The 20036-nt window shown below is 48.2% G+C and overlaps 2 protein-coding genes across 10 annotated transcripts; both read right to left on the bottom strand.

Annotated features, from left to right (window-relative positions):
• Window positions 1-766: 766 nt before the first annotated feature.
• Window positions 767-7257, bottom strand: ehd2b (EH-domain containing 2b). 3 transcript variants are annotated; one of them, XM_053423417.1, is made up of 7 exons: window positions 6809-7257; window positions 5151-5603; window positions 4867-5043; window positions 3805-3920; window positions 2376-2788; window positions 2128-2292; window positions 767-1986 (listed from the first exon to the last, which is right to left on the bottom strand). In XM_053423417.1, exons 2-7 carry the CDS (start codon window positions 5369-5371, stop codon window positions 1435-1437), a joined length of 1644 nt encoding a protein of 547 aa, XP_053279392.1. In that variant the 5' UTR covers window positions 5372-5603; window positions 6809-7257; the 3' UTR covers window positions 767-1434. The 3 variants fall into 3 exon arrangements, with proteins under 3 accessions (XP_053279392.1, XP_053279391.1, XP_053279393.1); XM_053423416.1 differs by having other exon boundaries at window positions 6678-7247; XM_053423418.1 differs by having other exon boundaries at window positions 3823-3920; window positions 6678-7247.
• A 294-nt stretch (window positions 7258-7551) lies between these two features.
• On the bottom strand, window positions 7552-19769 carry bicra (BRD4 interacting chromatin remodeling complex associated protein). 7 transcript variants are annotated; one of them, XM_053422999.1, is made up of 14 exons: window positions 19664-19769; window positions 17884-17929; window positions 17742-17787; window positions 14830-16863; window positions 14435-14623; window positions 12425-13027; window positions 11830-12049; window positions 11642-11739; window positions 11400-11534; window positions 11261-11310; window positions 11023-11171; window positions 10836-10930; window positions 10631-10751; window positions 7552-10530 (listed from the first exon to the last, which is right to left on the bottom strand). In XM_053422999.1, the coding sequence occupies exons 2-14, from the start codon at window positions 17922-17924 to the stop codon at window positions 8762-8764; spliced, it is 5550 nt and encodes a 1849-aa protein (XP_053278974.1). In that variant the 5' UTR covers window positions 17925-17929; window positions 19664-19769; the 3' UTR covers window positions 7552-8761. The 7 variants fall into 7 exon arrangements, with proteins under 7 accessions (XP_053278974.1, XP_053278977.1, XP_053278978.1 ...); XM_053423002.1 differs by having other exon boundaries at window positions 10631-10736; XM_053423003.1 differs by having other exon boundaries at window positions 10631-10733.
• Window positions 19770-20036: the final 267 nt, after the last annotated feature.

Here is a 20036-nt window from a genome sequence, read left to right as displayed (position 1 = left end):
ACACTGTTACTCTCACACACTTTCACAGGAGAGGGTGTGGTGAAGCCGCTTTAACACAGCAACACACTCCAAACAGGGGATGCTGTTAAACCCTTTCATAAAGGTACAGTGTCTGGATCCTGTGCACAAGCCTGAGGAACCTTAGCAGACCCTTGGAAAGGGAGATATTAATAACTCGTGGGCCAGCCCACCACATTCCTCACATGTGAGTCACTGTGAGCCAGAGAGAGAGAGAGCGATGGCGGAGAGGGGAGAGCTGTTTCTCATTTGTGTTTCTTTCCATGGAGGAGTGGAACAAGGAGGCGGGGAGGAGGCCACCCCTTCCTTCGCAAAATCCTGGAAGCCTAATGTGAAGCACACGCATCTCAACACAGGACACATACTTCAGCAGCACACAGTTTACACAGGATGAGGCCAGAGGTTAGAGTGAGGGTGTTGATCTGTGCGGGGATGAGGAGGAACTGGACTGTGCTTCAGTGTGTGGTAGAAGGACGGGCAGAGGGGGGAAAGGCTGCGGATGGTGGGAAGGAGAGCCTCGGAAAATGGTGGTATGGGGACTTGGCAGGGGGAGAGTGTGAGTCACTGTTTATCTGGTCTGTCACCGAGAAACCAACTGAGCTGGATAGAAAAGAAAATCCAAGGGAGAAGCAGCCCAGCGACCACTTCTGCACAATGTCCCTTTTTGTTCAAGGTTTAGAATCCTCCTCAATGTTTCTTCACTATTTAAAACTTTGTATCTTCCAAAAGAATCACAACAGAGACGGGGCACAGTCAGATAATCTTTATTTGGTTACAATAAAAGTTAACATTTGGTGGAGCTGTGTACAGTAGTCAGTGATATACCAGTCATTCAGCATGTGATCTCAGCACGTCGTGTTCTTTAACTGAGGTCTGCACAAACAAAACAGCAACAATTACACAAAAAATAAGATATAAAGTCAGCAGAAAACTGGGGCGTGCAAAGCGGCAAAGTGAAATGCGTTCAGGTTATTAGACGTGTGCTGCCAGTTTCAGTCGAAAATAAGAATAAACAACAAGTCTTGTGATTGGAATTAGTCTTCGTGAAATACATGTTGAGTTCTGCTCGCTCAGAGGGCGCCTGCCTTCGTCTGCTTCTGCTCAGCAACACAAGTGGATATATCTTTTTTTTTAAAGTTCATAATAAGAAGCAAAATTGCCGGAGCCAAGAGGAAGAAGCAACCAGACCCGTGTGGTGTCTAAATACACAATATTTTTGCAGTAAACCAAATGCAAGCCTTACACTTTAAATACAGTTTGTTTCATGGTACAAGACTAAATCAGTCTCAGAGGAAAAGGTGAACATGTCACATACACTTTTAGGACATTGGTCTGGGGGGGGGGAACAAGAGCGAATAGGAACAGGTGCAGAAATGTGACGGCTGGTAGAGGACAGTCTCTTTCAGGGGCTTGTGTCTATGCATCAGAGCCCTTCTGCCTGCGCTTGGAGGGGGGGATCAGGCGGTGGGGGAGCTCCGGGGGGAGACCGTGGCCCTCCAGCTTGACCTCGATCAGGTGGCTCGCCAGGGCAAACTCCTCATCATCCAGCATCCCGTCGTGGTCCACGTCCGACAGCTTCCAGATGCGCCCCAGCACCGAGTTGGGCAGGCGGGAGCTCACCATCCAGTCCTTCGCCTTGGGGCCGCTCAGTTTCCCCTCGTTGGGAGCGAGGTTATAGAAGATCTCATCGTACTTGGGCTTGTCTTTGGTCACCACCCAGTCCTCCTCCTCCCCATCGACCCCCTCTCCGTTCTCCTCGGCGAAGGGGTCGCCCTCGTTGAACGGGCCCACGCGGGTCCCCATGAAGGCCCCCCCCTGCACGCCTGGCTGCTCACCCGCCTCCAGCTCCTCCTGCCGCAGGAGGGGCATCAGCGTGGCGATGTCGGAGGCGAGCAGCTCGTCCAAGGCGGCCATCAGATGGGGCTTCAAGGTTTTGAATTTGCTGAAGTCGTGAACCATCAGTTGCTCCTTGAAAAAAAAGGAAATAAAAAAAATGTGTTAGCCAGAATACTTTGGACTAAAGTTTGGTTACGGCGTAATTACAGAGAAGGCTTCACACATTTGCCCCCAGATGTTCACACCGGTGAGAACATGAGCACTCTGACTCACCTGCATCTTAGTACAGTCGGGGAAGTCTCCAGCTGAAATGTTGTGCTGCAGCTGGATCTTGGAGAAAATCACTGGCAGCTGGTAGATCAGATTCTTCTTTTTATTGTCTTTCCTGAAGACAGAGGGCATCTCCTGCTTCAGGTAGCTGATGATGTGGGCATGGACCTGGGAGAAGGAAGAGCACGGCAAACGTTTTAACACTTGTGTCGTGAGGAGTGGTAAAAAATACCAGAGCTACAGATACACACCCGAACCAGACGTGCCCTCTTGACCAGGTCGTTGAGTTTGCGCAGGGCGGCGTTGCGAGGAAGGTTTTGGATGTCAGCGAACAGATCCTCCTCCTCCAGCTCAAACAACTTCCGGTTGTCCGTGACCATCAGGGGCTCTGACCAGAAGGAGCCGATGTAGACGCGCAGGACCTCGGGGGTATTGAACACCTTCCCCAGGGACCACATGAGAGCACCGTAGACCCGCATCAGCTGCTGGGTGCCCACCATGTCCGCCTTGTTGAGCACCACGCGCAGCTTGTCCTCGTTGCCCTTCAGGGCTCCGATGGCCTCGGCGAACTCGTCGGATATCTCCAGCTTGTGGGCATCGAAGAGCAGGATGATGCGGTCCACGCGCTCAGCAAACCAGCGCAGCACGGCTGGGAAGTCATAACCTGTTTGAACGGACATGATGAATATCGAACAAAAGGAATCTGCATTACTGTCTTCAAGTCGTAAACACAGGAGGCCGGAGAGGGTGGAGAGAAGGTCGACACAGACACAAACCCTTCACACATCTGCTGTGTGCACTTCAAACCTCACGTAACACACATCACAGTCAATTCTATATTATATCTTATACATTTAAAATAGCAGCCAAATAGAACCAGTTTATTTTTGGGGGGGGGCTTAATTTGTTCATTCTCAAAAGGGTCAGTTACTCAAATTATACAGATAATTAACTTACAATCAAAATCTAAAGTTGCTTTTATTCACATTATAGCATTTTAAAATCTATTTTATGTTAGACTTCACTTTTCTCTTGTATTTTTATTACTTTTTATGTTTATTGTATCTTCTTCTATTGTACAGCACTTTTTTTTTTTTAAAATGTGACTTTACTATGTAAGAAATCATTTGGATTGTCCTCAACAACTGTGACATTGTTTGAAAAATATTTTAATATATTGAATGAAATACTGTACAAAGATTAATTTATTGTTGTGAAATCCACAAACAACATTCTGTGTATCGTTGTGTTTTTTCCGGGGGGAGAAAGGATTCTCGTGTGTCAGATATTTCAAAACCTGAAATCTGCTGGGCTGACCCGAGCAGAGTTCACTGAGGAAACTTGTTTTTTATTTAAACTTGTTAGTTGCTCATGCAGATTGACTTGAACGTTGGGTTACTCGACGTGGGGATGAAGAGTGAGATGATGATGATGATGATGATGATGGTTATTTCTCCAGATGTGCTGACAGGTTTCACTTCTGTCTCTGCTCCTGATTATGATTTTACTGCTGCCGCGTTCTGCTGAGAAGGTTTCTCCTCCCGCTGCCAAGTGTTATTGTGACAGAGCAAACTACTCCCAGGAGTTAGCCAGGCGTGCCAATGAGATGAGTTGGTGAGACGATGCTCAGGGGATGTTGTGTCTCTGCGGGACCCCCCCCCCCCCATGCCCTCTCCTCACCTTTTCTGCTCTTCATACCTCGGCTCACTCTCTGCTTGGCCCCGGACAGGATCCCCGGGGAGTCGATGATGCTGATGCTCTCCAGGACCTGGTTGGGCATCTGGGCACACTGGAACCTGATTGGTAGAAAGAAGAACACTCACATAACAACATGACAAAGTTCACGGAGGTCGCTCTTGTAGGAAGCTCTGTCAGCGTCGATGGAAAGAATCTAAATCATGTGCAAAATGGTTAACTGGTATCAAAGAGGCCAATGTGATCGGTCGCTGCCCTCTCCCCCCCCCCTGCAGACCATTGTGTGCAAGTAGGCCTCTCATTGCTCGACGCTTCCTGAAGGAAAATGACCACTTGTGCCAGAATCAAACAATAAGGTCTGCTAACGATGTGTGGCCTAGAACAACAACACCACTTCCTGTAGCTCAAGAACTTAACGAGCCCAGCGGCTCTCGGAGCAGGAAGTCCACGCAGAAGGAGAGTCGCAAATACGTACGCAAACACACCCAGAGGAGGGAGGGAAGGTCTCTGCTGGAAAACTGGCATCGGAGCTCCATGTTGGAGACGCATTAACAGGAGCTCACTGTATGAGCCTCTCACGTCAGGCCTGTTCCCTCCTGTGCCCCTGCTAGTAGATACAAGTGCTCTGCTGTGGGATATTTGACTTTCTTGGTTTAAAAAAGTGGAAAAACAAACAGAAATCTGGCAGCAGAGACGGTGACCTCCAGTGTCAAGATTCACAAATTCTCATAACGCGTGTGACTTCATTTGTTTGTCTCTGCCCCGGGGGGTGGGGGGGGGGTTGTGGAGGCCTCTGACCTCCACTTTGAACTTGTGTACATTGAAGTTCGTCATCCTCTCGGGTGATATCGCTCCCTTTCCCAGTTTTTCCACAAATAAGGCGAGTGCCTCCCCGCTCTGAAAATTGGCACGAGCACTTGAAATTCCAAAGAGCTGAAAAACATGTCTGTTATCTCTCCATTCCCTGTATGGGCTCCCTGATTGGAGTCTGCCCATTTCTGGCTGATGTGTATCTGGCTGCCTCAGTGGAATCTTCACACAGCTCACCTGTTGAGGAAGGTGTTTCCGAACGGGTTGAGTTTACGGAAAGGTTTGTTGGGGTCCACAATGAGGGCGTTCCCGGGGATGACCCCCTCCACCTCGCCATGCATGATGGCGGTGAAGCAGTCGGTGGTGGGCTCCGGTCCGATCCTGCTCCCGGGAATATCCTGCTCCAGTAGATACCTGCCAGCCACAAACAAAACTTGTGATTTCCCTCATTACTCACACTTGAACAAACTTAACACTCACACACTAGTGAACAGGTTAGATGCAGAGGTGTAATGTCTTACTTGATGAACGTCGTCTTCCCTGTGGAGTACTGACCCACCACCAGCACCATGGGCTTGTTATCGAAATCTGCATCCTCCAGACTGGGGGAGTGGAAGTCATGGAAGCCATAGTACTCCTCCAGAGGCATCAGCTTCTTGCGATACAGGGACTTGAGCCCTTCGGTCACAGTGCGGATCACCTCCGGCGCTTTCTTCACATTTTTTCGGCCCCAGCGTGACATCCTGAATCGACTAATGAGATTGTGATTCTCCTATAATAATCACTGACAGAGTTGCGTCTGCTGTTCAGAGCTGTATTTCCTTTGGCTGAGCCCTGGAAAATCTTCAGATGTTTCCTGTATTTACGCGACTGCTGCTCCCTCGGCCTTGAAGCCTCCTCGGCACACGCCAAGAGGAACGATAGGGATGGGGATTCGTTGCAAGTCGGGATCTCCCACTGACTATTTATATTTCCTGGAATGACAAAAGGTAGAGGTTAATCCAATTGAGATTAATCCAGGGGGCAAAACGGTTTCTTTGTGTGTCTGGCCCCCGGTGATCAAGATCTGCCGCAACCTAGAGTAAGGATGTGGAATCTGGTGTAAGCCTCAGCCCACCACGAGCGAGCCAAGCATTGTCCAAGCATGCCTGGAAAAAATTGGTGTTCATGCTGGAAAACTTGCAAACCCAGCCCTGTGTCGGGCACAGCTCACTGCTTTACAGCGAAGTGAGTAACACATTCCTTTTATCCCATGTAAACGTGCACGGCTCAGTCCTCAGGTAAGGAAAAGACCTCTAGACGAAGACTATACAAGGAAAAACTCATTTAACCCCTTTAACCCCTTAAAGTGAGAAGCTTTTCCTATTCTGTCTAGATAACCAGAAACACTGGGTTGGGATTTGAAGTCGCAGCTCATTATTAGAAGCAGAAAGAAGAGTAAGACATGCATCAGCAGACGGTAACTCATCTATGAAGAGCTTCTCTCTTAAAAGTCCCACTTGAACAAGGATTAAAGGAAAAATCTGCCCAGAGGAGACGAGGCAGTTCAGCACAGACTAATCACAAGACTTGTGTGGACAGGGTTCTCGTCAAAATGGCGAACCCCGGGGATCTACAGAGGAGACATTAAATGTGATTTGCCCAAACCATTTCATAAAAACCAGATTTGTGCCAGCAGAGCCGTGTGGGTACGAGTTGATTTCAGGCTTCCCCAGAGATTTTAAAGTTTGGTTAAGGATCAACCGGGATGATGTTCTGAAGTTAAACGACGGTGGAAAAAATGCCTTGTGGGTTTGTGAACCACAATTGCAACAGTTTTTGGACTTGGATCAAGAAACGTATTTTAATTGTAGCCTCCAGGAGCATTAAGCAACCGAGGAGTGATACTAACGCATCGGAAAGAAGGAATGGAAAATGAGTATTGACAAGTTTATAGACAGCACTGATACTTACTAAATACCATCACAACCTGGATATATTTGAGGTAAAAGTACAAATTCAAGCTGGCTGGTCTAATCATATTTAAAGTTTTGAAAAGCAATAGTTACCCAGTTCTTATGGAGAAAGCTCAGACTCCTTCCACTCTCCCTCTCTCTTGCCCTCTGGAGTGTGGAAAAATATTTTGACACAAAAACAGTGAAGTCTGCTGGAGGAGCTGCAGCTACTTGTATGGGTGTACCTCTGACAGCGAATGGGAGCTCTCAGCAGAGCGTCAGGGCAGCGGGACTACAGAGGATCCTTCTTCTCCAGAGTTTAATGTATTTCAGATGAGCTCCAAATCTGGCGTGGATCCTTACTCTGCTTGCTGAAGGAGCACACACACACACACACACACAGAGAGACACACACACTACGCAGAGGCAAACTTCTCTGAGTTGAATGCACCTCCTCTTCCAGGGATGCCGAGCGACGCTGTGGGCAGCACTAACACTGGGCTCAGGGCAGGGATGAGCTGTGGTCAGAGGGTGTGGAGCTGGAGGAGGAGGGAGTGGGGGGGCTGTGAATAAATAATTTGGGTGGAGTCGTTTTTTTTCTCCTATAAACATGACATAACCTCACTGTCTACTTATGCATAATTAGAATGATGAACACAGCCTCGTGCTGCACCCTTCCACATTTTTCTGCCCCCCCCCCCCTCCCTTCTATTCAGACTACTGCAACATGGCATACGTTTACAGATGTGATAGCTTTACCCCTCTGTAACTCCTCCTCTCCCAAACTCCATGGACACTCCAGGCACTCAAGCGAACAAACAAGCCCTAGTTTTCCACTTCCATGCACCACCTGCTGGCTGCCTGATAGAGAACACACCCCACCCCACCCCACCCATTCCCACCACCCCCTCCCGCCATCATTCATCACTCAGAGGAATGCAGCCTGACGATTAGGAAACAACTGGACAAATGACAGGGGGACCTGCAGTGATTCATAAAAGAAGCAAGGTTTAATTTACAGTTTTACTAAATGTACATTTCTTTTTAAAAAGTGTCAATATACACAATAAATACAATACAAAATTAATCTGTAATACTATACTTCAAATTCTCTCACGGCCTTTTTTGTACAATATTATTGTTCCTTTTTTCCATTTCAATGCTTGTGCTGTGTTTATGTTTGAATTGTCCAACAGGCTTAAAAAAAACAAACACACACGCACACGCGCACACACACAGGAGGCAGGGACACAGTTGCAGAAATATGAAACAAACAGACTTGAGAACACAGAAAATCGACAGTTAAAAACCGGCCTGCCCCCTGCTGACTAAAATGCATGAAGTCCTAAACCTGTGAGTAACAGGGAGGGGGGGGGGGGCAAGTGTGAGTGAAGGCGTCATCTAAAAACAAGAATCTGGAAAACTGTCCGACATTAAAATGCAGAGACTAAACTGAATTTCCTCACGAGTTCATTAACATCTTGACACAGTTCCCACGAGCAGTCAACAGGAAACACAGCGTCACAATTTCCCCAATGATTTCCGTAACAAGATTTATTGTGAAATTCACCTGATGTTTATATGAAATACATGTATAATGTAGGATGATGCTTAAAGAAAGAGAAAAGTGTCATTTAAGCATCAGTGAAGCCAAATTACCTTCATGATAAGAGCATTCAATTTGGCTGGTTAAGGAAGACACTGAGTATTTTGACCTATCACAGCATGAACCTGGTTATATTGTTTCACATCTCATCTGCAGGAAACCAATTTAAAAAAGACCGTTGTTGATCTTTGAACTGTTGAACCAAGTTGCCTGATGCTCATTGGGAAACTGTTTGAATCAGGAGATGAACCGTTGTGGACCGGTGCTCAGGCCACGTGAAAGGAATGTATGAACAGAGAACATTAACCTCGGGGACATTTCATCTGGTTTCTCGACAGGACACATACAAAGCGACAGGCATCGTCAAGTCTGCAGCTCACAGAGGCCGTTTTACCTTAGACCGCACTCATGATGGGTCTGCCTCAGGCTGTAAGTGACAGAGAAATGTCTGGACAATTCAAATGGACAAACAAAACCAACACAGCTTGGCAGAGTAGTACAGTGATACTGTTTTCACAGTGACCCCCTTCACCTGCCTCCAAATCTGTCTCTTAGCTCCCACTTGTCAGTCCGGCCTGGGGCTGAGGGGCTGTTATCTACTTTGAGTCTGGGGCACCAGGCTGCCATTGTGGCCACGGCCACCGACCTGAGGGTGCTGGGCCAAGGAGGGGGACGAGGAAGCAGAGGAGGGGGGCTGGACTGAGGGTCTGTGGGACGAAGCTGCCGAGCTCCCTGGGCGCTGGCTGTGGTGTTGGTGGTGCCTGCTGTTGCTTTTAATGTGGCGCCCACGGGCCGAGGGCTCCTGCTGCAGGTTCAGGATGCTGTCGATGGCGCACTGCAGATGCTCGTTCAGAGAGTCGTCCGGGGGGCTGCCACTGGAGAAGCTGGCGTTATCCATGTCAGGGGAGTCCGATTTGCAGCGTTTGGCAGGAAGTATAGAGTCTCGTGTGAAGGACTCTGGGGAAGGTGGCCCAGGGGCATGCTGGTCCATTCTGAACGTCCCACCGACCCTATGTCTATTTTTCCCGCCTGCCCTCTTGTATTTACTTACATCTGTCTCTTGGTCTGCGTGCTCCTCCACTCTCTCCTTTGCCCCCTCCTTGTCTAGGAGCTGTGGAAGATGATGGTGCTGTGTGGTTTTCATACCACGGTTAAACACCTCATCCACTTCATCAAGCCCCTGCATTGCACTCCCTAAACGGCCCCTGTCGTGGCTCGACTCTATGTGAGTGTGCGAGGGCTCCCGGCCTCTTTTCTCCACCTTCACACTGGCTATCACTGTCCGCTCTGAGGGGGGGGATGAGGCCTCGTGCCTGGGGGGCGATGGCGTGGGTCGGGGGTAGGACAAACTTTCATCTCCTCCCCCGGGGACACCAGGTCTGACACGGGGACTAATGTTTTCCCGATAGGTTTTTCGAAGGGGGAGGCGGCAGGTGGTTGGCGAGGGATTGGCGGTGGAGGCCGGATTGTGTTTGACCCCACCACTGTCGTGATGATCTAAAGTCCCATTCATTTGAGTGGAGGAGGAGGAGGTTGACGAGGTATGAGAGGAAGAGGTAGAGGAAGATGGGGCTGCGTTGGGAGGAAAACTACCTCTCAGTGTCGGGTTACATTGAGTGGTTGCTATGGGGACTGATGATTCAGAAGAAGCAGTGCATACGGGGGACTGAGTTCTGATGACTGTAGCAGGGGGGGTAGATACAGGGTGGGACTTTGGATGTGGAACAGCAGCTGCCGACTGAGGCTGAGGCTGTGATATGGACTGGCTGCTCTGCTGAGGTGTGTGCACCGGGTCTAAGGCAGTGTTATGGACCACCTTGCTGAACCCGGTTTGATCCTGCTTGATCTTCAGTTTCAAGCCGATCCTCCTGCGAGCCTCGTAGGTCTTGATAGGCGGTTTGCTGGTTCTCTGTGGGACCGCGTCGTCATCGTCGGCTGCTGCTTGAGAGTTGAAGGACGACGACGAGTAAGATGCTGCCGACCCACGACCGAAGGAGGAGCTCTGGCTGGTGGGTTCAGCCTTACTCGGTGCAGCCGGATGTGGTGGACAGCTGCTGGACCACGACACAGAGGCTCCACCTCCACCGTGCTTTATTACTAGTTTGGTAGAAGGAAAAGGGGAGACAGAAGCGGCGCTAGGAGCAGGAGGAGGAGCAGGTGCAGGAGCTGGAGTTGGAGCTGGGGTGGGTGCAGGGGCAGGGTTTGGGACGATGTTTGAAAAAGGGACTAGGGCAGGAGGTGCTGGAGGGGGGGCAGCAGCAGCCGTTACACCTCCAGTAACTGACGTGCGCTCAGCAGCAGCGGATTTCTCTTGCGATGAAACTCCACTCCCCAACAAGCGAGCATTTGCTACAAACTCCTCTGCAATGACATAAAAAGAACAATATCATCAGCATACACATACAACCAGTGTGTGATTTAGATGAAGACAATCACGTTTGTACAATCTGTGGTAGGGCACCTGGTCTCTCCTTAGCCAGAATCCTGTCCTGACTCAACGCGACCTTCTCCTCCTGAATGAACATCCGGTCGATCATCACCATCTCTGCCGAGGGGCCCAGTCTCTGCTCAGGTTTAAACGCCAAAAACAAATCGGTTCAAAATCATTTCAGGAAAAAGGAGACCACGAAAAGGCCTCTGTTCTGAATGCTGGTTCAAATACTTACTTTTGACTCTGCAAAGAGCAGTAGGCGATATTTATCCAGCATGGCCTGGGTCCTTTTCAGCAGCTGAGAGGAGACTTTCTCAAATTCATCGTCCACTGTGCACAAGAGAACCAAAGAGTTCATAAAGGTCTTGATTTAGGGCACATAACTGTATTTTGCCAGCACTAGAGACTGTGGGGCTTGTTACCTCTTTGATAGTCTTCAGAAGAGTTGGCAGTTCCCTGGTAGAGATGGTAAGGCAGCAGTCTGTGCAGTGTGTCCTCAATAGAGTGGAAAGGAGCACTGTAGTTTGGGTGAAGCACTGAACCCTGCTGTTTCCTCAGCTGTTCTAGCATCCTGCAGTCACGTGCATGTAAAGAAATATTGTTCAATGAAAACGGCCTTTTGACGGTTAAAATAACATTTAAATTGCCCGACGTACGAACCTGGCTTCTTTACTGGGCTCTGCACTGAAAGGCATATTCATTGTTGTTGTCTGCGATGTAAAGAAAAGAGATGAAAACCAGGAATTAAAACCTTCAGACTGAACTCAAACAGAGGCACTTTCTTCGGACTCGTATTTACCTGAGGTTGTGCTGGAGCTAGGGGCTGTAGAGCAGGCATTTGAGTCAGACTACCTCCTATCACCTGTATCTGCATCCCACCTTTCCCCAGACTCATCCCTCCAACTGAGCTGATCACTCCTGGCTTTGGCTGAACCTGTGGCGAAAGGCATCATTTTTAAATTATATATAAATATAAAACATAACAAATATATGATAAGGACCAGGGGGGAGTCCTTGGAGGAACTTTGTAGTTTAACCTACCTGTGCAGGCTGGGTAAGGCTTGCAGGAGTGACAGTCTGATTCACCATTGCTCCAGCTGGCCCTTGGGCTCCTGAGAATACCTGTAAGTCACTTGCTGCTAAAATAAGAGGAAACATCGTTAAAGAGACATTTTTAAACGAGTATTCAGGATCCTTGGGTTTAACATAAACAGTAAACTGCCTCCAACCTGTAGCCGGAGTTTTGACGAGCACTGGTGTCGGCTGCAGCACAGAGGGAAGTTGAGCAGGTGTACCAGTGCTGGTTGTTGATGTAATCACAACTTTATCGACAGGCACATCTTGCTGGGAACTGAACTGACTGGTGACTTGGGGCTGGGGCTGAGGCTGAGCTGGCTGCGCGGCCTGCAGCAGGATGTTCTGCTGGACCTGGAAACACATCCGAACATGCTTTTCATTTTAAATAAGCAACTGAAGAGGAACCGATGATGTTTACAGGAGCCTACACAAACTCCTGATTTACAGTGATAGATAAATTGCATATCTTATCTCCAGGTGACGTTCTACAATAATTTTAAAGAATGCAAAAGTATACTCGTTTATTCTAACTACCAACCTAAGATTTCACCCAAATTTTAATTGGCATCAAAAATGCACGACTCCATTAATGAAGATCTATTACAGTACGAGCAGCATCAGATCAAAGACATAAAGTTACTTGCAGTTGGCAGAGATTATTCAACTGTGAAATCATCAAAGCTTTATTAGTGAAACCTCTGATTCCATGTAAATTCCATAACAAGTGATAATTTAAAGGAATTTTACCTGATGCAGCTTATCCAGCAACTGTTTCTGCTGAGGTGACGGCTGGGCGATGCCCGACAGGGTCTGAATCTGCGCTCCCACTAGTTGCAGGTGGTGCTGCTGCTCTGCTGTCAGACCCGGGATGGGAACCTGGGCTTTCAGGACCGCAGTGGCAGAAGTGCTGACAGGAGCTGCAGTGAACTGGTGCTGTGCAGTTGGTGCCGGAGGAGGCTTAGGTGACTGTGACCTAGGAGGCATATCTTGTTGATAGGGGGCCGGCTGAGAGGCTGGCCGCGGCTGAAGCTGAACTTGAATGTGTGTCTGCTGAAGCTGTGGCTGCTGCTGCTGGACTTGCGAAACAGTTTGGGGAGATTCTGTAATCTGGTTGTGGAGAATAAAGATCTGAGAGGAGGGCGTGCAGGAGCGGGAGGGAGTTTGAGACTGTGGCTGAGGCTGAGAGGGAGGACGTGACTGCTGCTGATGGAGCGGTGACTGGATCTGCTGGCTCAGAGTGAGGGGAGACTGGGAGGGCTGAGGGCTGAGTGCCACTGGGGGCGCTGTCATGGCTGTTGACGGGGACATGCTCTGGATCTTCAGGGGCTGCTGATGTCCACTAGAGGGTACCTGAAGAAGAGAATCACAATATATTGATATAGGTATCTGGGCCAAGAATGTAACCAATATAAAGACAGGGGAACATTTAGGGACATTAAGCACAAAAATTAAACACACAAAGTTCTACATGCACACAGTTTAGAGGAAATGTGATTCTAGTGCTTGGCTCTAGATTAGCAAGATACAAAATGGGGCTGGGTGATATGTCTCTATAACACTCTCAATTACAACGTGTAAAAAATTACAGTAAGAGGCCAATTGTGTCTTTGGTTGTATGTAAAATACTTGTGACATTTAATGCAATGACAGTATTCCACTGTTTGGCATTGCATTAGATACACTCTTCAATAATGTAACACAAAAATTTTCATACTGGTTTAAACACATCATATAATGAATTTTCAGTTAATCATATTTCGTGAAAATCAATTAATCGGAAATTTAGAATTATCGCCCAACCCCAATACAAAACAACACAACTAGGGTAAAACAACACAAATAACAATACAAAAGCAAAATGTTAGACTTTCAAATCGATCAGCTGCTTCAGTTAAAGGAGTAGAAACCCAATGATTTATTTTCTAGTGTTTGAGGAGGATTACACATAAAAAAGAGAGCAATGATCATTTGGCGAGGCAAAAAGAAAAAAACAGTTGACATAAGCAAGAAGTCAAGATCTGCAGGGCTTGTGATGGTTAAGTAGAAAGTGATCTAGAGGCTTTGGGGACTGGGGGGGACGGGGTCAGGGTAGCATGTAATTTGGCTTTGGGGTCGTTACACTGGTCAGACTAGGGGTTACAAGGAGTAGTGGCACTGTGAGGACACAACAGTCTAAATGAGAAGTGCAGGGCTGAGAGGTATGGATTGATTTATCAGTCATTGGTCAGTGATGCAGAAGATGGAGGTGAGTTGATCAAATTTGATTGAGCAAGGTGAGTGGATTAAATCATTGTTAGTAAAAAGGTAAACAAGGTGCACTTGACACCTTGCCAGCTCTGTTATTAAGCACGAGCATGGTTTCTAGACTCGGTTACAGAATGCATAGAATGAATGATAGACAAACCAAATTAGTTAAACAATTAATTTTAGTTCAGTCTCAGACTCCATAGAGGTTGATAAAGTTAAATGTTGAAATGGCACAGTGGCTAGGACACAATGTAAGAAAAACTGGAATGATGGTCATGCTTTTTTACATAGATAATGAAGCAATGTTAGAAACACACAGAAAGCTGCAAGCAAATTAGTAATTTTTTTTTCATTTAGGATCTGCAGCGCAACAGTGAGAGGCATGGAAGCAACAATTAATGCAGAGGAGAGGAACAGAGCAGTGATGGGTAAAGGTAAGATACCCTAACGTTGTGGTAGCAGCAGCGGCAACAAGTAGGGGTGGGACTTAACATAAAGGGGCACTTCTACCTGCTTTACCACTGCTGTCATGTGGGAGGGGCCAGGGGAAGGACTGTGGCTCTGACCCACCCAAGAGTCAGCTAACTGGCTGTCATTGACAGCGGGGGCCAGAGCAGTGATGCTGTTGCTGCTGACGATTACGGACGCTGGTACGCCCACAGGGGGGGTTGACTCATTCTCTGTTTGGTGGTGCTGCTCCTGATAGGAGTACGTTTACCATTTCAGGATGAAGGAGGGAAGGGGGAAGAGGGTTGGAGGGAAGGAGGGGGGGGGGGGGGAGTAAAATAGTAAACCAAAGAGGTCAGACCAAGATATCACTCCGTGCATGTTATTTATTTGACTTATGAAACAATGTTAACTCTACACAACTGTAGCAAACGCAAAAGAAAGAGTGGAGCACTGACCTGTTGCAGGAACATCTGCAGAGACTCCTGGCTCAAGATCATGCTTTGGCCCTGGTTGGTGAGCAGTAACCTTCCTGGACTGTGCTGAGACTGATGGGGGACCAGCCCCATTGCTGTGACAGGGGAAGAGGTGGACACAGACATGGACGGAGAAGAGGAGGGTACTGTGATAGCCACGGACACAGAAGGTTGCATGGTGAGAATGGAGGACTGCTGCAAATGCTGCTGATTGGGATGAGCAGCCTGGTCCGCGGAGCTGCCCAGAACAGTAACACACTCTCCAGATTGGCCTTGACCCATGGTTGCTGCTCCTGTGCCACTGCTGTTGGGGACTCCGCCCGGCTGAGGTTGCAGGGCAGGCTGAAGGGTGACTGCCGGGCTCAGACCCTCCACTTGACTTAGCATGGTCAGGGAATTCTGGATGGGCATGCCCTGTATGACTGTTTGGGCATGACCCGAGACTGTGTGGGTCTGTGTCTGGTTTTGAGTCTGAGCCAATGAGACAGGCATCTGAAAGAGGGTGGATGTGCCCATCTGGCCAGACTGGAGCTGAATGGGTCCAGAGAGGATATGGGCACCAGGGTGGCCCTGTGAAGCCAACATCTGACCCAGGTTGATATTCTGGTTTGTTAATATCTGGTTTGCAATGAGCTGCCCACCAGGACCCTGGCTAGTTATGATGTGCCCCCCAGGGTGCTGAGTCAGGATCTGCCCACCTGCCTGTAGCTGTGGCAGGAGAAACTGGTGGTTCTGACCTTGCAGGACTGTCTGATGGGGAAGAACGATGCTGCCTGATTGGTTTAACAAGTGTACGCTGAGGGGCTTGCCAGATTGTTGTGCTGCTTGTTGCTTGAAAAGGGCTTGTTGAAACTGGGTGCCCTGTGTTGTGGCTTGAGTACTTAGGACAACGTTCGAGCCTGGCTTTCCTGTCAGGAAGGCTACATTCTGAGAATGCCCTAAAGCCTTGTGGGCATCGTTTTGCAGGGTTTGGGCTGTTGGCTGTGACTGCTGTTTGAACAGTTTCGGTTGGATGGCTCCCCCATGGGGGGGTTTAGGTTGAATGGGTGTTGGTGTGCGTTGGATGATCACGTTCTGCATGATTTGGCCTTGATTATGCGTCTGAGGTCCAATTCCTGAACTTAGAGTGTTGCTGCCAAAGCCCACAAGCCCAGCAGAAGCCGTCATTGTACTGCCACTGATGCTGTTCGTGCTGCTGACACAAACAGCTGGTCCATTTAAAGCTGGAGATCCCAAAGTGGCTTTATTACCTTGGATCAGAAGTCCACCTCCGGAGCCTCCAAGCCCCGCCTGAGAACCAGCACCTGACATCTCTGGCCCAGACTGGTGCAACTGGTAACCTCCCATGGCTTTAGCCAAGATTTGTTGCCCAGACTGATTGATAGTCATGACTGTGGGCTGACCCACAACCTGAATCTGTCCGATACCCAAATGTCCAGACTGACTCCCATTGGGAAGACCTTGGAGACTTGAAATGGGTTGAAGTGTCACATTTCCCAGGCCCATAGGCTGCATAAAGGGCTGAACACTAATGGCCTTGTTCATGACCTGGGATTGAAGCTGAAGGCCCTGCTGAGCAAGCACTGACCCCAGCATGTCGGCCGTGGCATTGGGGGGAGTAGCGGTGGCGCTCGGGGCTGACCCAGGGAAAATTGTCGCTGCTCCCCCAACGCCAACACCTATGCCTACAGCAGTGCCTCCAGCCCCAGAGAGGCTGGCATCAGGCAGCGTCTGAACCACCTGTGTAAGGCCTGGAATTCCAAAGGAGCCCAGGTCCAGCTCAGCCTCTGCCTCCTGTAGGCTTTGCTCTGTGATGTTGGCTTCAGCCAAGCTCTGCTGCAGGATGTCACATGGCTCGTGGTTCGACCCAATGCCGTTGCTCCCACCCTCGCCACCTGGGGACCCTCCCAAGATGTCTTCATCCTCCAGGAAGTCCAGGTCAACACTGACTCTGGGGAGGCCTGCCGGCTCACTGGCCGACAGCTGGACAGCAGGCTGGACCTCTGGAACATGGCCCTTAAAAGGAAAGGAGGAGAGGACACAGAAAAGAAGTGAAACCAAGTGATGGAAGAATATTGATGGCTAGATACAGATGTGATGCAGAGGAGCAAAACAGAATTACACACAGAATTGCACTCATGAAAATCCCACAAAAACCTCCTGTCAAATCGCAGCAAAATCAAAGCTTGTAAAGTGTAGGTATGGTTAGTGGGAAGGGAGGGTATTTGGAGTTGCATGCTACATAGATGGAGAGAAAACGGAGGGAGGAGGATTGGGGGACGTTACTCACCCCAGTGGTAGAGAAGAACGAGCTGGAGGGGTCACTCGAACCATCCAAAAGGTCGTCAGTGTCCAACTACAGACACACCCACCCATGATAGGACAGACAGAAACCAAAGGCCCCCAAACCAGCAGGCAAAAGCCACAAGGACAGAGAAATACACAGACAATCAAACAGAGGAGGAGGGCAAGGAAAGGACAGAGCACAGTCCGGGGAACCCAGACCGTTGAGAAACAGCGAAAAGATAAGTGACGAAGGAAGGGCAGGGGCAAAATGAAAGGAATAATTCAGGGTTGGGAAGCGTTAGTATTAGCATGTCTCTTTTTGTGGATTAGCCTAATAAAAAGGGAAGGCAGGCTGAAACCATAAACAGTGCAATTAAAAGCAAAGACGATAATTAAGCAGAGAAAGCAGTTAAAAGGGAAAAAGTAAATAAAAGCAGTGGGGGGGTGGGTGGGTTTCAGGGTTCACTGAGGCCTAATCTGAACGTGACCTAGAACGGAGTCACCCGAGCCTCCTCATCGCATCAATTACAAATCCATTTTTTGGGGGCGAAAAGAGAAATCACAAGGTGTGACTTCTTTAAGAAAAATAATATATCTCTTGTACTCACATGGGTCTCAGATCCATGAAGAAAGTCATTGAGAGCTTCTGGGTCACTGCAGGAGGGAAACAATGTGATTCACAACATGTCAAAGACGACTGAGCAGTAACGACGTCAAACCAACAGAGCACTTTCTCAAACGGTGACTTACCAAATTACATCTAGAAGGCACCTGCCGTCTTCATCATCCATGACAACTGATGAAAAGATGAACAAGGTGTTATAGTTTGGTGACATACTTCACTATTAATGCACATAAAAACACCGCACCAAAAAAAAATTGTTGCCAAAGGTCAGAATATTTAAAACCCTGTGTGTACACAACTACGCATCTATAATATTATCCGTGTGATTCTTTGATTGTTGAGAGGTACCATGATGTCTGGGCACTGATTTATATAATGTACTTTAACAGGATGAGCAACATCTGATAATGAATAACCATGAGTGCGAGATTTTTTTAAACGCTCATCAACCTTACTGTGACATTGACACTGAGTCACGTCATATTGTTATTCATTATTAATAATCATTGAATAATCATGATAACTTACAACTTGCGGATGAAAGCCAGAACTATCAACTTACAAATCTTAGCGTGTTGCTTTTTATAAAATAATGACTTCATATAAATATTGTCCTAACAAATTCCACCAGGCCATAAATAAACACCTCAAGTTATTCTTATTATTTAAATGGTTCTTTTTAGAGTTTCACAATCAAATTCAAATTTGGAATAATGGCTCCAAACATGAAATCACATCACATTTTGCTGGCAGACGTTGAGTTAAAAGCGTTTTATGATAATAAAGCAAAGCACAGAGAGCAACAAGAAAGATTGATCTTTAACAACTACAATAAATGTGCTAGTTTTACATGTTTACATCCCAACACGAGAGCAGACCTTCACCGCCGGTTGCAACATGTCGTGTTTTATATACATTTTTAAAGAAACCCTCAGTAACAATAGAAAAACCCTCCAGCAGCACAAGTGTTCGCTTCGCTCCGAGAAACAACGGATGAGAAATAACACAACAAATTGAAAACGCGCGGTTTTCACAGACTGGGGATGTGACCGCCGCTGGATTTTTTTTTTTTTTTTACCTCCAAAGTCTCTGCAAACGTAAAACAAAAAACTTCCAGCGACGCGGTCACCACAAGCCGCCGAATAACCGAGCGGAGACTGTTACCGAGCTCCGGCCGGGGACGTCTCCCTGGTCCGCTGCCCGAAAGAGGCAGCGGGTCGTAGCCATTACTCGGGTCCGAGCAAGAGCCAGTGCGCAGGATATGAATGGAGACGCTGCAAGCGGCTAGCTACATGCTAGCTGGTGTTTTCAACGAGCTTTCCGTGCATATCTGACCGATTCGTTTCAATACACGCGATCAAACCGCCACGCAACCGACCGAAGACACGACTTCACTCTGACGTTAGATTGCAGAAGCTGCTTTTACCTCCGTTCTCAGCATTTTGATGCATCTGGGCTGGACGTCGTTAGCCTAGCCAGCTAGCCGTGCTAAGCCCGAGCGGCTATCAACAATATTCAGACGCGCAGCTAGCTCCGAGCCTTTGACATTCAAAACAAACCCAGCGACGGACACATTGCAAACACCCGCTTCGCACGTCGCCGCGCTCGGCTTCAGCCCCGGACAGGGCAGCGTCGTTGGCCGGGGAGCGCGGACGCGGTGGCGTAGCGAGCTATGTGACTCTCCCTGCAAGCAAAATATGAGTTAATGTTGGAATACTCTTGGATGAGGGGGGTATGCTTGGGAATTCGCTGGAAAAGGAGCATGTTTGCCGGGCCGTGCAGCGGCGGGGCGGCTCGATGGCGCCGGCGGTGCAGCTCGCGGGTGCTCGGCCGTGCGGGAATGTCGCAGGTTTGTCGGAGTTTTGGGGAATAATAGAGAAAAATGCTGTTTTATAACAAACTCACCCGAGACGATAGAGGAGCAGGCAGCGCGGGGTCTCCAGGACAACCTCGCACGGGCTGCTGTGCAGGACCCAACTACAGGCAGGAAACAGCAGACTTCCGCTTTGCCTGATTGAAATCTGTGGCCCTTCTGTGGGTTTTCTCATAGAACCAACACAGTCAGTGAAGGTTGAACATCCGCCAATACTAATAACAACAAAAAGGATAATTACATAATAATAATAATAATAATAAAATAATGTTAATAATAATAATGATACAATAAATCCATGCTTTATACATTGTAATAAATAAACTGTAAGACATTTTGGAGGCAAGGTTGACTAATCAGACCTTTTTGTTATATCCCTGATTAATACAGTACATATAGTTCACA

This window comes from Pleuronectes platessa, chromosome 5 (assembly GCF_947347685.1).
Source record: "Pleuronectes platessa chromosome 5, fPlePla1.1, whole genome shotgun sequence".
In the NCBI taxonomy this organism is placed as follows: domain Eukaryota; kingdom Metazoa; phylum Chordata; class Actinopteri; order Pleuronectiformes; family Pleuronectidae; genus Pleuronectes; species Pleuronectes platessa.
The sequence above is the reverse complement of the archived record's forward strand: the minus strand, read 5'-3'. Positions and strand labels throughout refer to the sequence as shown.